The sequence below is a fragment of the Heptranchias perlo genome, chromosome 8 (genome assembly GCF_035084215.1).
Source record: "Heptranchias perlo isolate sHepPer1 chromosome 8, sHepPer1.hap1, whole genome shotgun sequence".
In the NCBI taxonomy this organism is placed as follows: domain Eukaryota; kingdom Metazoa; phylum Chordata; class Chondrichthyes; order Hexanchiformes; family Hexanchidae; genus Heptranchias; species Heptranchias perlo.
Window position 1 is genome coordinate 20876116 of NC_090332.1, and position 16633 is coordinate 20892748.

The following is a 16633-nucleotide window of genomic DNA, read 5'->3' on the forward strand; positions in this document are numbered from 1 at the left end:
TTCTTTTAGAGAGGAACTCTATAAAGGAATAGAAGCAATAAAAAAAAACCAAAGTTCCAGGATAAATGCTCACACTCCTGGCCTTGTAGGTTGGGAGTGTAATAAAGTACCTGTGTATTTAAAGCCACACGTTGAATTGATAAAAGAAAATGCCAAGGACAGCAGATAGCACAGAGCTCTTGTAATAAAAGGGAATAGCCTTCTGTAAATTTTGCTGAAGTATCATTATGCAACAAACTCTGATGAAAGAAAAAGAACTAAAGTCATCTTGGAATATGGACAGAGAAGAGGAAGTTTTAAAAGGCATCAACATCTCATGACTTTCCTTACTAGATTACTTAGGATATGTAGTTAAAAATAATTATTCCGTAGTATATACACAATGAAATACAGATTATAAAAATGTTTTATTGTATTTAAAACTTTGCTAAAACTTTATATCTTAATTTTTGCCCAATACACAAACACTACACAGGTATAAACATTATATGTAATGTAATTTAAAAAATATGCACATATTCGTACAGCAGAAATTACTTTTTACTGCAGTTCAAAATACTTTAAATTGACTATTCACTGAACTTCCAAGGTTGGCTTCCAAATGTAAATACTGATTCAGAGTACATCAATACAAAAGAATGAATCCTACAAATGAGAATTTAATTGTAGCGATTTTGAAGAATAATTTTTCATTAAATCCATGTCACATTTACTTAAATGTGACACATCTCAGCAAGCGAGCTGCATGGAAAAGCTACAACAGATGTACATAAATGCTTCTATACACCAAGTTCTAGCTCTTCGTATAAAAATGCATAATGTCTGGCAACCTATAAAATAAAAAAAATGTATAGTCAATTGGCATGCAATTCTCACAAATATAAAAGAATTTTTTATTGCATAGATGTAATATTTTGCCTTAATAACAATTACCAAATTATTTATTGGTGCACTTTTAAACTATTTTTAACCCTCATGAGGTGGAGGTGGGGGCAGAATTAAAGTGGTCATCCTGTCTATCTGTTTAAAAAATATCAGATTTAAAATCATCTAAATGTAGCCACTGGGTGATCAATGTTTTTCCATTTAGTGCTGAGTTCAGTCTGATAAAACTATCCAACACAGAAAATACATCATTGTGTGTATGATACTGAGCCATTAAAAAAAAGTTCCAGCTTTGATCCCTGGTCTGTGTGGAGTTAGCTGATTTCAAGGGGCTGGGGTGGTAGTATTAGTCATACCTCAGCAAGACAGATGGTTTGGGCGGGGGTGAAAATCAGCTAGGATTCCCACTCCTGATCGCTATCCAGTGACCAGTGCTGATAACCGTGCATTGTGTAAATATTGGGCAAGGATAGGACTGGACTTGACTCTAATGTCTCTCCCACTATTGAATGCCTGCTGACACTAATGTTCAAGACTCACATGAAAAATGGCCACATGGGTAAGGTATTGCTAATATCCGTGGAATCATATCCCCACATAAGTTAATGGTTTCAGGAATTTGAGGGAGAAAGTGGAATAAAAAGAATGGGGAAAAAGTTACAATAAGCATCGTGCGTAATGACATAAAAATTTACACTGAAATGCTGACAGATATTATAAAGACACGTTCCTGAGAGAAAAGAACATTTCTAGTTTATAGAGGTTAAGTTGCTAGCTAGCTGGATGATGAGTTGTGGGCTACTGCAGTATCCTGGAACATTGCTTGACTACCTTAGGGAGACAGAATTATTCCTGAATTGGCCACAGACCATCCTTTTTTATTGCCCCTCCCCGGAGATTGCATTGTTAGGGGATGGGTCAATGATGTATGAGATTGCATTGACGTTACAAAAATTAAGGTTGATGATATTAAAGAGAATGCAACTACATGGATAGAAAGTAAAGGGCAGGGATGAATGAATGTTTTTTTGGATTGGCAGGATGTGAGTGGTGGTACGTCCCAGACATCTGTGCTGGGACCTCTTTTGTTTCCCATTTATATAAATAATTTGGACACAAGCATGAATGGAATGATATTAATATATACTGATACCAAATTAGGGGGTATTGCAGACCACTTGGACAATGCAGAATGCAAGAATACTGGTGAGGGAGAGGGTTCCTCTGAGGAGTGCTGCCAGAGCCAAGTCCACAGCATCATGGGTGACTCAGCTGTACAGGGGGGGCGTGGGGTAAAAAGGAGAATGGTCAGGAGAGCAAGAGTGATAGGGGATTCAATAGTTAGGGGAACAGACAGGTGTTTCTGCGGCTGCAGATGTGTTTCCAGGATGGTACGTTGCATCCCTGGTACCAGGGTCATCACTGAGCGGCTGCAGAACATTCTGTTATGCAAGATAAGGGCTCATGGGGTTGGGGGTAACATATTAGCATGGATAGAGGATCGGTTAACGGACAGAAAACAGAGATTAGGGATAAACGGATCATTTTCAGGTTGGTAGGCTGTGACTAGTGGGTGCTTGGGTCTCAGCTATTTACAATCTATATTAATGACTTGGATGAAGGGACCGAGTGTAATGTATCCAAGTTTGCTGACGATACAAAGCTAGGTGGGAAAGTAAGCAGTGAGGAGGACACAAAGAGTCTGCAAAGGGATATAAACAGGTTAAGTGAGTGGGCAAAAAGATGGCAGATGGAGTATAATGTGGGGAAATTTGGTTATTCACTTTGGTAGGTAGAAAAATGGAATATTTTTTAAATGGTGAGAAACTATTAAATGTTGGTGTCCAGGTACAAGAAACACAAGAAGTTAACATGCAGGTACAGCAAGCAATTAGGAAAGCAAATGGCATGTTTGCCTTTATTGCAAGGGGGCTGGAGTACAAGAGTAAGGAAGTCTTACTACAATTGTACAGGGTGTTGGTGAGACCTCACCTGGAGTACTGTGTACAGTTTTGGTCTCCTTACCTAAGGAAGGATATACTTGCCTTAGAGGCAGTGCAATGGAGGTTCACTAGGTTAATTCCTGGGACGAAAGGGTTGTCCTATGAGGAGAGGTTGAGTAGAATGGGCCTATACTCTCTGGAGTTTAGAAGATGAGAGGTGATTTCATTGAAACATATAAGATTCTGAGGGGGCTTAACAGGGTAGATGCTGGGAGGTTGTTTCCCCTAGCTAAAGTCTAGAACTAGAGGGCATAATCGCAGGATAAGGGATCGGCCATTTAAGATTGAGATGAGGAGGAATTTCTTCACTCAGAGGGTTATGAATCTTTGGAATTCTCCACCCGAGAGGGCTGTGGAAGCTGAGTCGTTGAGTATATTCAAGGCTGAGACAGATAGAATTTTGGACTCTAGGGTAATCAAAGGATTATGGGGATTGGGCAGGAAAGTGGAGTTGAGGTTGAAGATCAGCCATGATCTTATTGAATGGTGCAGCAGGCTCGAGGGGCCGTATGACCTACTCATGCTCTTATGTTCTTATTAAGGGGGAAGGGTGAACAGCCAGAGGTCGTGCTCCACATTGGTACCAACGACATAGGTAGAGGGATGAAGTCCTGCAGGAAGAATTGAGAGTTAGAAAAGAGATAAATAAGCAGGACCTCAAAAGGTAGTAATCTCCAGATTACTCCCGGTGCCACGTACTAGTGAGTATAGAAATAGGAAGATAGGGCAGATGAATGCGTGGCTGGAGAGATGGCTTTAGATTCCTGGGGCAGTGGGACCTGTACTGGCTGGACAGGTTGCACCTCAACATGGCTGGGACCAATATCCTTGCGGGGAGGTTCGCTAGTGCTGTGGGGGAGGGTTTAAACTAATTTAGTAGTGGTTGGGCACTAGGATGTAGCATTGGAAAGGAGAAACAAGGTGCACAAAGGATTGGGAGAGACAGATAGCACTAGAGTAAGAAATAGTACAGAATTAGATGGGATCAGACGGAGAGAGAATATAAGGTCTAAGACAGGTTTACAGTGCATGCATGTAAATGCACGAAGCGTAGTTATCAAGGTTGGAGCGCTGCAGACGCAATTAGCCACATGGGAATATAATGTTGTGGTGATAACGGAGACCTGGCTCAAAAAAGGGCAGGACTGGGTCCTAAATATTCCTGGATATGTAACTATAAAAATAATTATCTGTATATTAAATAACCACTGCACCAGGAAAGATAGGGAGGTGGAATGGCAGTACTGATTAAGGAGAATATTGCAATGCTGGAGAGAGATGATGTCCCGGAGGGGTCAAGGACAGAATCTATTTGGTTAGAGTTAAGAAACAATAGAGGTGCCATTACACTACTGGGGGTAGTTTATAGGCCACCAATTAGTGGCAAGGATATAGAGGAGCAAATTTGCAGGGAAATTAGAGATGTGCAAGAACCACAAAATAATGATAATGGAGGACTTCAATTATCCTAATATAGACTGGGATAGTAATAGTGTAAGGGGCAAAGAGGGGAGGAATTTTTCAAGTGTGTTCAGGAGAACTTTCTTAACCAGTACATTTCTGGCCCATCAAGGAAGGAGGCATTGCTGGATCTGGTTTTGAGAACGAGGTGGGCCAAGCGGAGCAAGTGTCAATGGGGGAACATTTAGGGAACAGCAACCATAGTATCATAAGGTTTAGAATGGCTATGGAAAAGGACAAGGGCCACTCTAAAGTAAAAATACTCAATTGGAGAAGGGCTAATTTCAATGGAATGTGAACAGATCTAGTCCGGGTAAATTGGAATCAAAGATTGGCAGGCAAAACTGTAATTGAACATTGGGTGGCCTTTAAAGAGGAGCTGGTTTGGGTACAGTCTAGGTACATTCCCACGAGAGATAAAGGTAGGGCAATTAAAGCCAGAGCTTTCTGGATGACAATTGAGGTAGAGTGTAAGATGAAGCAGGAAAAAAGGGGCATATGACAGATATCAGGTTGATAATACAAGTGAGAACCAGGCTGAATATTGAAAGTACAGAGGGGAAATGAAAAAGGAAATAAGAGGGGCAAAGAGAGAGTATGAGAATAGACAGGCGGCAAACATAAAAGGGAATCCAAAAGTCTTCTTTAGGGATGTAAACAGTAAACGGGTTGTAAGAGGAGGGGTGGGACCAATTAGGGCCCAAAAAGGAGATCTACTCATGGAGGCAGAGGGCATGGCTGAGGTACTAAGTGAGTACTTAGCATCCGTCCTTACCAAGGAAGAAGATTCTGTCAAAGTCACAGTAAGTGAAGGTGTAGTTGAGATACTGGATGGGGCTAAAATTGATAAAGGAGGTACTAGAAAGGCTGGCTGTACTTAGAGTAGATAAGTCACCCGGTCTGGATGGGATGCATCTTAGGTTGCTGAAGAAAGTAAGAGCGGAAATTGCAGAGGTACTGGCCATAATCTTCCAAACATCCTTAGATACGGGGGTGGTACCAGAGGACTGGAGAACTGCAAATGTTACACCCTTGTTCAAAATAGGGTGCAAGGATGAACCCAGCAATTACAGGTCTGTAAGTTTAACCTCGGTAGTGGGGAAACTTTTAGAAACAATAATCCAGGACAAAATAAGCAGTCACTTGGACAAGTGTGGATTGATTAGGGAAAGCAGTATGGATTTGTTAAAGGCAAATCGTGTTTAATCAAATTGATTGAGTTTTTCAAAGGGGTAACAGAGGGTCGATGACAGCAATATGGTTGATGTAGTGTACATGGACTTCCAAAAGGCGTTTGGTAAAGTGCTGCATATTAGGCTTGTCATCAAAGTTGAAGCCCATGGAATAAAGGGGGCAGTGGCAGAATGGATGCGAAATTGGCTAATATGAAACAGAGAGTAGTTGTGAACAGTTGTTTTTCGGACTGGAGGGAGTTATACAGTGGCGTTCCCCAGGGGTCGGTACTGGGACCATTGCTTTTTTTGATATATATCAATGACTTATACTTGGGTGTACGGGTCACAATTTCAAAATTTGCAGATGACACAAAACTTGGAAGGGTAGTGAATAATGAGGAGGATAGTGATGGACTTCAAGAGGACATGGACAGGCTGGTGGAATGGGTGGACACGTGGCAGATGAAATTCACTGCAGAAAAGTGTGAAATGATACATTTTGGTAGGAAGAACGAGGAGAGGCAATATAAACTGAAGGGTACAATTCTAAAAGGGGTGCAGGAACAGAGAGATCTGGGGGTAGATGTGCACAAATCGTTGAAGGTGGCAGGGCAGGTTGAGAAAGCGGTTAAGAAAGCATACGGGATCCTGGACTTTATAAATAGAGGCATAGAGTAGGTTATGATGAACCTTTATAAAACACTGGTTCGGCCACAACTGGAATACTGTGTCCAGTTCTGGGCACCGCACTTTCGGAAAGATGTGAAGGCCTTAGAGATTTACTAGAATGATTCCAGGGATGAAGGACTTCAGTTACGTGGATAGACTGGAGAAGCTAGGGTTGTTCTCCTTCGAGCAGAAAAGGTTGAGAGGAGAATTGATAGAGGTATTTAAAAATCAGGAAGGGTCTAGACAGAGTAGATAGAGAGAAACTGTTCCCATTGACGGAAGGGTCAAGAACCAGAGGACAAAGGTTTAAGGTGATTGGCAAAAGAACCAAAAGCGACATGAGAAAAAACTTTTTATTTTAAAAACACAGCAAATGGTTATGATCTGGAATGTACTGCCTGAGGGGGTGGTGGAAGCAGATTCAATCGTGGCTTTCATAGGGAATTGTATAAATACTTAAAAGGAAAAAATATGCAAGACTACAGGGTTAGGGCAGGGGAGTGGGACTAGCTGGATTGCTCTTGCAGAGAGGGCACAGATGTGACAGGCCACATGGCGTCCTTCCATGCTGCAACCAGTCTATGATAAGAGAACATAGACAGGTTAGTAGAGGAGGCAGATACAGTTCAATTCAGATAAATGCCATGTGGTACATTTTGGAAAAACAGTAAAAAGAAAGAATAATAAATAATAACATTCTTAATAGCAGAGGAATAGAAAAATCTTGAATTGCAGATACATAGATCCTTAAAGTTGGGAGTGCAGGAAGAAAAGACAAAAAAAAGACAAATGGATTCTAGATTTTATAGGTTGTAAACAATTTTACAACACCAAGTTATAGTCCAACAATTTTTATTTGAAATCTACAAGCTTTCGGAGGCTTCCTCCTTCGTCAGGTAAATGGACGAAGGAGGAAGCCTCCGAAAGCTTGTAGATTTCAAATAAAAATTGTTGGACTATAACTTGGTGTTGTAAAATTGTTTACAATTGTCAACCCCAGTCCATCACCGGCATCTCCACATCAGATTTTATAGGGGCAATTAATACAAAAGCAAGGAAGTGTCTTTTTTTAAACTAAGATTATGAGGGGGTTTAGAGAATGTGGATATAGATAAGTTTTTTGCCGTGTACAAAGTTCAAGAGTAAGAAGTCATGGTATTAAATAAAGGATGGCAATATAAGAAATGCAAAATGTTTTGAGTAAAAGAGTAATGAATATGTAGAGCAGACTATTAAATAAGAGTGATGGAACAAGAAATTATGAAGGGGTTCAAAAAGGGACTACGCAAGGATATAGGTCATCTTGTTGGATATTGAATGGGTATGTAGATAGACTCCTGCCTGAAAATGGTTACTTTGTTACATTTGTACAAAACACTGGTTAGGCCACAGTTGGAGTATTGTTAGGCAGTTCTGGGTACCCCATTACAGGAAGAATATTAGAGCCACGGAAAGTATAGGGAGAAGATGCACTAGAGTGATACCGGGAATCAGAGGTTATGGTTATGAAGACTCAAAAGATGCCACCACCACACTCCGGGAACAGAAAGGGTTAAAGGTGAACGTAATAGAGGTTTTCCAAATTCTGAAAGGTTGTAAGGGGCTAATTACTGAGAGATTGTTTCCATCGGTTGGTGAATCAATAATGAAGGATCATCACTAGAAGAATAAAAGGGGACGCTAGATTTTTTTTCCCACACATTATTAGAACATGGCGTGCTTAACCACAAGTGTCTATTGAGGCAGAGACTATAACATCATTTGAAATTGTAATGGATAGACATTTGAAAAGGAATAATATAAAAGGATATGGAGAAAAAGCATGGAAATAGGACTGGAGTAGATAGCTCCAGTTGAAGAGCTAGATGGGCAGAATAGGTTCCTTCTGTGCTGCCTATGTTTCTAGTGCTATTTTTTCAAATATCTAGCAACAATGGCAGCAAGGACCAAATGCATGCATCTGAGGGCCCATGGCCTAATTATAGCATGTCCTCGTACTGAATGATAGTTAACATTTTCTCCTGTTTTGTTTGAAGTACATATGCAGGACAGTACTATCTTACTTTATGTGGGCTTTGAGTGATGGGATATATTACAACCAACATTCAACTGAAGAGCCAATTAGAATGCACCAATAAAAATGTGAGTGAGCCACTTGTTAAACTGATAACCACACACTAAGCTGAAAGCTGCAAAAGCTTTGCTGCTTTAGAGTGTACATGTCTCTAGTGCCTTTTGTTTTGTTTGGCACAGCAGAAAGTTTTGGAAACTTGACATGCCCAGAAGATGATACACTCAGTCAGCCCCTTAAAAGGCAACTTTTCTATCTTTTGTAAATAACAATTTTGGCCTGTGTTAAAATATTTTGTGCGACTGCTCCTTGCTGACCATTTATAAAGGTTTATTATTAGCTTCACTACTCTTAACCACTGACAGGTTAGTAATTGTTTAAAACAACGAGGTGCTAATTACAAGACATGCCTCAAGAGGCGCAATGTGTTAATGATGGAAGTGTTTCCACAAATCCAGAAGAACATGCAATTCAGTCGTGGCTCAGATTGCTCCACATCAAGCAAAACGGTTAACACAGGAACAGAGTGCAAATGCACAATATTCTTTTTTTAAAAATTCGTTCATGGGATGTGGGCGTCGCCGGCAAGGCCAGCATTTATTGCCCATCCCTAATTGCCCTGCTTACTTCAGGAATAATTTTAGGAGTGTGAGCAACAGTTGTTTAATGTTAACAAACCAAGTTGTTAAGTTAATGCATTTTATATAATGGGCAGGATAATTTTTCGCTCCATGGGTCTCAATGTTTGCATTTTCGAAATTATTGCGTTACAACACAGCTTTTAGATGTGAACAGCTAAAATAAATCTTACTGATCCGAAGGACAGAACCTCTGCTGGGGAAGAGAAAAAAAAATAAAGGTTTACTTCGTGTATTGATTCTTCCCAGTTCGATGGACCAAAGTGATCACCTCCAGGTTGGATATCCAAGATGATGCCCGGTAATTCATCTTTGTTTGAAAACAAAATGCAAAAAAGAGACAATAACTGAACAGGTTGATCTTTATACAGAATACCATCGAATTCAATTATTAAACAATTAGAATTTCATTTCGACTGTTAAACTGTTGCATTCTACTTGTGCTGTAAAGTTTAATGGGAAATTTTACTATACTTGGATTCATCCGATAGTTATTTATTGTAAGAATTGAGCTCCATAGCCTATGAAACCTATATCCGAATAAGGGTGGAAAGAGGAAGGAGTCTGACGAGGCTGCATTCAGGATCTAGTCTGATTCGGTCAGAGCTGGAGTATCAAGAGCGGTCAGATTAAGAGAGGTGGAATGAGGAGCTATTGTGGCAGCTACATTTTGTGAATATGGTTAGTACAGATGAATTAGATCAATGGGAAGAAAATGTAAGCTGTTTTTGGTGACGGTGACACTGACACACACACACACACACACACACACCATTGTCTATAGTTGTCCATTGTCTACCATAGATTCAATTGGCCCATGTTACTCATGTGACCAATACATCATTGCTCTAATACAAGGGACCAATTCCTTTGTTTCTGGTGTATCACTCTACAGCCAAGCCCTGTGCCATCTACCCCTACCCCTCCCCCACCTTGTTCTCTCAAAGCCAAATTGCTAAGGCTAGCATCCCTGCCCAAGCCTGCACCACAGCCTTCTTACTCCCCAAAAGCCTCTGTCCCCTTCTATGCTACCCCCAAGTTTTGGTCTCCTCACTTCCTGCCAACTCAGTCTGATCACGATCCCTATCCCTCTCAACCCCGGCACTCTCACATCATGGTAACAATACAACATATGCTCCATCATCCTGATCCCAGAGAGAGATAAGATAATTTCTGCAGTTATCAGAAATTTGAAATGCTAACTCTGCTTCCAGGTCTCCATGACTGGGAAGAGCAAAAGAAAAGAGAGCTAAATACACAGAAAAGAGAAAGAGAAAAAAGAAAGTGTGTCAGATATACAGAAAAGGGGAAAGTCAGGATTGACTTACACAAAGGAAGAGGAGAGTGAGAAAAACATGTAACACGAGAAAGTCAGAGAGAGAAAAAGAGAAAAAAAAAGACAAACTGCAGAACAAAAAGGATTTGACAGTGGGCTCTAGCAGAAAGGAAAGTGAGAAGTCACCAGAGATCAACTAGTTTTAGAATAAATATTTTTGATTTAAAAAAGTAAAAATATATCAGAACGAAAATTCTTATAAAAGCAGCATATTTACCCAGATTTAATTTTGAGAGGTTTTCAATGTATACGTTCCAGTGTATTTGAACATGCTATGAACTCAATTCTATATGCAGTATTTGTGTTGGCACTGAACTTTTACCCAGTGTGCTTTTACAATGTTACTTCCACTCCACAATGCATGTAGTCAAAGGGAACATTGTTGTCATGACTATTCACAAAGGCCATTCACTTCTGGTGAATCTATAAACCCTCTGTCACATTATAGGCACTTTAACATTTAATGCTTTGGAAGTTCACGCTGCAGGAGAGTGATATTTGTGTGGTGGGTCCCTGAGTTTACATTGCTAAAATCAGTTCAGCTTTCAATTTTCTTTAGCTTGTATTTTACAGTAATTTATAAGCAATTCCAAATTGTTCACAACCGATTACCAGCAAAACCAGACTGCATTGTAATGATACTGGACCATAATTTGTATCATTGTTCATAGTGATAAAAATGAATAGATCATAGAAGAATCATAGAAAGGTTACAGCACTGAAGGAGTCCATGCCGGCTCTATGCAAGAGCAATCCAGCCAGTCCCACATAGAATCATAGAAAGGTTACAGCACGGAAGATGATGACTAATTTCATAAAATGTTTCACAACACCAAAATTCGAAGTCTTAATTAGTATAGATGGCCTAGCTACATGGTGTTCAGTGAACCAGGCACGGGATGCGAAAATCTGAACCAGGTCACATGCAAGTAGAATAGTAGAACTAGCCTTTTGGAGGAGGACAAGAATCTAATAAAACTCATGTTGCTTTGCAATGTGCAGAAGATGGCTATACTGTCATTGAGTGCATCTAAACTCAAACACTGGTACACAACTGGGAAAAATATATCACAGCAATTAATCTCTGCATTTAGCCACAGGGTATAGCGTCATCTTTTCAATTCCTTATTGAAACAATAAATGGAAATTGTTTCTTTTGATCTGAGTTCATTGCAGCTATCAGTAAATCAAATGGCTGCATTTTATAATTGTGATGTACAATTATTAACAACAGTCACTAAATAAGGAATGTAGATGTAAGCTAAAATATGCTCAATAAACCAGAATGGCAGGTTAATAAATGACAATCACGGTACAAAGACTTCTTTAAATTTCTCCAACACATTAAAAGCACTGACTTGGGTGCATCCAAGTGAACTGTAAAGCTGACATTTGGAATTGATGAAATATATTTTACACCACTCTGACAGTAAATGTGTAATAAAATACTGCTGACTCCAGAAAACACAGCAGTTTTGCCTTAGTACAAGAACAGCTCGAAAAGATAATCTCACACTCGAGCGTCAACTACTATTTCAATGGTAGTTAAAGACTGCACCAGCATCAGTCATTCGAAATTTCAACAGTAGAAGATTATACTCACGACAGGTGACTACAATCTCCTGACCCTGCCTTCCTGGTGTTTGGCCTGCAGCCTCCTGGGAGTGCTACCCAATAGTCCACATCCAACTATATACCAGTGACTGTGTACTTGGCCGTGTGCTAACTCCCCTCAGATATTTTGTTATACGAATGGTGCTGTAAGTATATCACACACACACACACATATATATATACACACTGTGTGACTACATGTACCGTGACTCAACCAAATATATGATCTTAAAACGGGTAATTTGTTTTAAATTCCCGAGATACCGCACTGCTTGGTATAATATAACTATGATGTGGAGATGCCGGTGATGGACTGGGGTTGACAATTGTAAACAATTTTACAACACCAAGTTATAGTCCAACAATTTTATTTTTAATCCCACAAGCTTTCGGAGGCTTCCCCCTTCCTCAGGTGGTGTGGAAATGACATTTTCGAATCCTTCGCATTTTAAAATCACAGAACAATGCCTGGTGATTATTGCCCGTGGCCAAGGCAATCACAGTGAGCAGACAGAAAGGTGTCACCTAAAAAGGCCACCGAATATACAAACCCCCCCAAAAAAAGAGAGAGAGAGAGATAAGGAAGACAGTCAATGACCCGTTATATTAAAAACAGATAACATTTGTTCGCTGGACATTCAGCCACCGACCTTCGGGTAAGCATACTCCAAGGCGGCCTTCGAGACACACGACAACGCAAAATCGTCGAGCAGAAATTGATAGCCAAGTTCCGCACCCATGAGGACGGCCTCAACCGGGATCTTGGGTTCATGTCACACTACACGTAACCCCACCAGCGAACAAATGTTATCTGTTTTTAATATAACGGGTCAAGCTTGTGGGATTAAAAATAAAATTGTTGGACTATAACTTGGTGTTGTAAAATTGTTTATAATATAACTGGCACGGGGGTTTAAAGGTACGGCTCATATATTTAATGGTAGCCAATCTCACCTGTTGTATTACACATATTAACAGCCACAGCATTTCTGAGTTTGCTTGTATAACCTAGCAACCCTGACAGTGGCACACGCTGATCATCCTGGTAGGCTGTGATGAATACAGAAGGGTATTTCTGAAAAAACAACAAAGTGTTGAAATCTTTAATTCTTTTTAGATTACACTCATAAAAATTCCCAAACTATTTTACTTCAAATTTCAATTTCAAAACATCAACATGAAAAACATTATCTGCAATACCATATTAAGTTATCATAATATCCCAAAACTGATGTTAAAAAGATATATTTTGAACTGGGGGTCCATAAGCTTCACTAAGTACCCCCATTTCTATCAGCGAGGGGAAATGTTTGGAAGAGCCGTCAAGCCCAGTAGTGTGAGAGCTGTATTCGTACAGTACAGCTATAGTAGAAGCACTCTGACTGATTAGTGTCTCTACGCTGATAATTAAGCTTCCTTCCAGTATCAGGCTTAGTAACACGTCCAAGACAGTACTGATGGTGAAGTCACATTTTTAAAAAACAAAATATTTTTTTCTACCAAGTGAATTTTGCGCTCCTCATGGTGAAGGGTGTTAGCGCTGGGAAAATGGAACAGTTTCACATTACAGACCTCTAAAGGGCAAATTTTAACTTTTACTGGCAGGTGGAAAACTGGCAGTAATGGATCGGCCACCTGTTATACATCTCGCATGATTTTCCTTTCCATTGAAGTCAGTTTTCTGCTGGTGGTGAAAGTTAAGTCTACCCCCCCACCTAATGTCAGCAACAACCACTTCCAGGTCAGGCACAGATGTAAAGTAAAGCTCGATCACCTCTGCCTCAACAATGTGCTTCAACAACTTGCATTTATACAGTGCCTTTAACTTCAGTCTCGAAAGATTACCCCTACTGCACCAGTGTGGCATTTTCCATTGCCCACATCAGCATTCTGTGACCTCTCTGAGTGCAACTGCCAATCAGTGTCAGTTTGTGGCATGGGTCCTTGCCTGATAGGAACTGAATCGATACTATCCATTTCACATAAGATCCAGAAGGCAAACGGAGGTGGTCAGGTCGAGGGTGGATGGAATACCATTAAAAGGAACTGTACCTTTATCCTATTAGTGAGGACTAGATAAAAACATAGGTCCCAAGGTGAGGGGCTAATGTCTAACCCATTGTACCATTCATTTTCTCCAATCCCAGATATTTAAAAAAAGAGAAAAAAAATATTGAAGTTAATAATAAATTTTGTGACTGTTTTACAGTGGCCGTTGCTCTAAGAACTGCTCATTCTGTAAACAGTTAAAATATGTTAGCATAGTTACTGACTGATGTAAGAGTCACAGGCTTACTTAGTAAGGTCAATCTGTTAAGGGAAATGTAAAGATGGGGTAAGAATGTTGCATACTTGCTAGTACTGTGGTGTAGCCAGATTGTGTAGCAAGCTGAGAGAGTCATTGTCAAACTGGAGGTGGTCATATCAGAGCTCAACTTTAGTTGTAAAAGGTAAACCTTAACCTCAGTAACATCTCTGTGGTTACCTTACTTCAGTGCAACTATCAAACTGAGTTATTGTCCAATTTCAAACACCTTTTAAAAAAATTATTACTTTGTCCTTTTACCTGCCACCCTACATCTGCACCTTGATAGACACCATTGATGCTGCTGTTTAGTCAACCTCTAGAAATTCTTTGATTGGCTAAAGATGATACCCACTGAGGCGTTCCTCAGGGAAGTGTCCTAGGCCCAACCATCTTCAGCTGCTTCATCAATGACCTTCCCTCCATCATAAGGTCAGAAATGGGGATGTTCGCTGATGATTGCACAGTGTTCCGTTCCATTCGCAACCCCTCAGATAATGAAGCAGTCCATGCCCACATGCAGCAAGACCTGGACAACATCCAGGCTTGGGCTGATAAGTGGCAAGTAACATTCACGCCAGACAAGTGCCAGACAATGACCATCTCCAACAAGAGAGAGAGTCTAACCACCTCCCCTTGACATTCAATGGCATTACCATCGTCAAATCCCCCACATCAACATCCTGGGGGTCACCATTGACCAGAAACCAAACTGGACCAGCCACATAAATACTGTGGCTATAAGAGCAGGTCAGAGGCTGGGTATTCTGCAGCAAGACACTCACCTCGTGACTCCCCAGAGCCTTTCCACCATCTACAAGGCACAAGTCAGGAGTGTGATGAAATACTCTCCACTTGCCTGGATGCCAACAACACTCAAGAAGTTCGACACCATCCAGGACAAAGCAGCCCACTTGATTGGCACCCTATCCACTACCCTAAACTTTCACTCCCTTCACCACCAGCGCACCGTGGCTGCAGCATGTACTATCTACAGGATGCACTGCAGCAACTCACCAAGGCTTCTTTGACAGCACCTCCCAAACCCACAACCTCTACCACCTAGAAGGACAAGGGCAGCAGACACATGGGAACACCACCACCTGCAAGTTCTCCTCCAAGTCACACACCATCCCGACTTGGAAATATATCACCATTCCTTCAGTGTCGCTGGGTCAAAATCCTGGAACTCCCTACCTAAAAGCACTGTGGGAGAACCTTGACCATACGGACTGCAGCGGTTCAAGAAGGCAGCTCACCACCACCTTCTCAAGGGCAATTAGGAATGGGCAATAAATGCCGGCCTCACCAGAGATGCCCACATGCCATGAACGAGTAAAAAAAAATCCCCTCATGGTATTCCCTGCTTATCACAGCACACTTGCCTTTGAAGCAGAGGGAAGGGAGAAGAGTAGCGCAGGTCGGGTGAGACTAGGATTTGAGTGCAAATCTCCGGAGGAAGTTTACCTCTTAAGCTACCGGACTGCGTTCCCAGCAAAGTCACATTTTAAGACCCAGTAAACTCGTAACATTACAAACAACATCTAAAATTACCTGTGGCTTAATATTCTGATATGGACAATAGGCTTGAATGTATTTGAAAAGATTTTTGTCAGATAAAGGGTCTCCCCACTCTTCTTGCTCTTCAACGGTGAGTGGTAATGAAGGATCCAGCATGGTGTTGAGAACATCAAGGAAAGGAGCCTATTAAGCAAAAATTCAGATTCAGTTCAGCAGTTTATTGATGTTATTACAAGCAATGATTATTGTGAAAAGAACACAATAAAAAAAGTGCAATGTATAAAATCCCTCTATTTTTCCCACTTTTCACTCTAAAAAGGCCACTATGGGCCATAAAGACCTATGAGAGAGTGGTTTGATGGGCAACAGCCAACTGTTAGCAGGCACAGAATGTCCAGGAATGACTCACAGAGACTCCACAGAAGTGCAGATAAATCAGGAAACCTTTAAAAAGGGGGTGGGGTGGGGTGGGGGGGGGGGGGTGGGGATAAATCAAATCTGTGTCTTTTCTCTCCGTTGCATCATCGGTACTGCCACATGCTATACCAGTACACCATCTTATAAACTAATAGCATCACGTAATTGCTGGGTGTTTGAAACGTGAAAGTGTTCAGTTCCCCAGCACTAACCTCTCTTGCCTTGATTAGCAACAAGGAAAAGAAAAGCCACATGTACGCACATCATTTCTACTGCATCAACTAACCAATTTCCAGTGTTTTTCCTTCAGAACGTGACCAACCCTATCTCCATTACTTCACTCATTATGGCTGAATCATGAATAGATTAGGGCTTTGGTACACAAACAATGATTCATAACTTTATTCTTGTATCAAAATCTATTAAAACCTTTGGATGACAAGAAAATCTTTGAGACCCCGTTGATAGGCTTAACTTCCCAATTTCTACTTATCTGCATGTTCCATTTATACAGCTCAACCACCGGGAAACAGCATGA

The 16633-nt window shown here is 40.8% G+C and overlaps 1 protein-coding gene across 3 annotated transcripts in view; it reads right to left on the reverse strand.

The window, feature by feature from the left end:
• Positions 1–428: 428 nt before the first annotated feature.
• prepl (prolyl endopeptidase like) overlaps positions 429–16633 on the reverse strand; it is a 47949-nt gene continuing 31744 nt past the window's right edge. For 2 of the 3 annotated variants that reach the window (XM_067988780.1, XM_067988778.1), the window contains exons 11-14: positions 15712–15861; positions 12807–12927; positions 9076–9212; positions 429–830 (exon numbers count right to left, since the gene is read on the reverse strand). In XM_067988780.1, the coding sequence (XP_067844881.1) occupies positions 780–830; positions 9076–9212; positions 12807–12927; positions 15712–15861 (459 nt within the window). In that variant the 3' untranslated portion in view covers positions 429–779. The remainder of the gene's footprint in view (positions 831–9075; positions 9213–12806; positions 12928–15711; positions 15862–16633) is intronic. The other variant, XM_067988779.1, reaches the window with a different exon arrangement.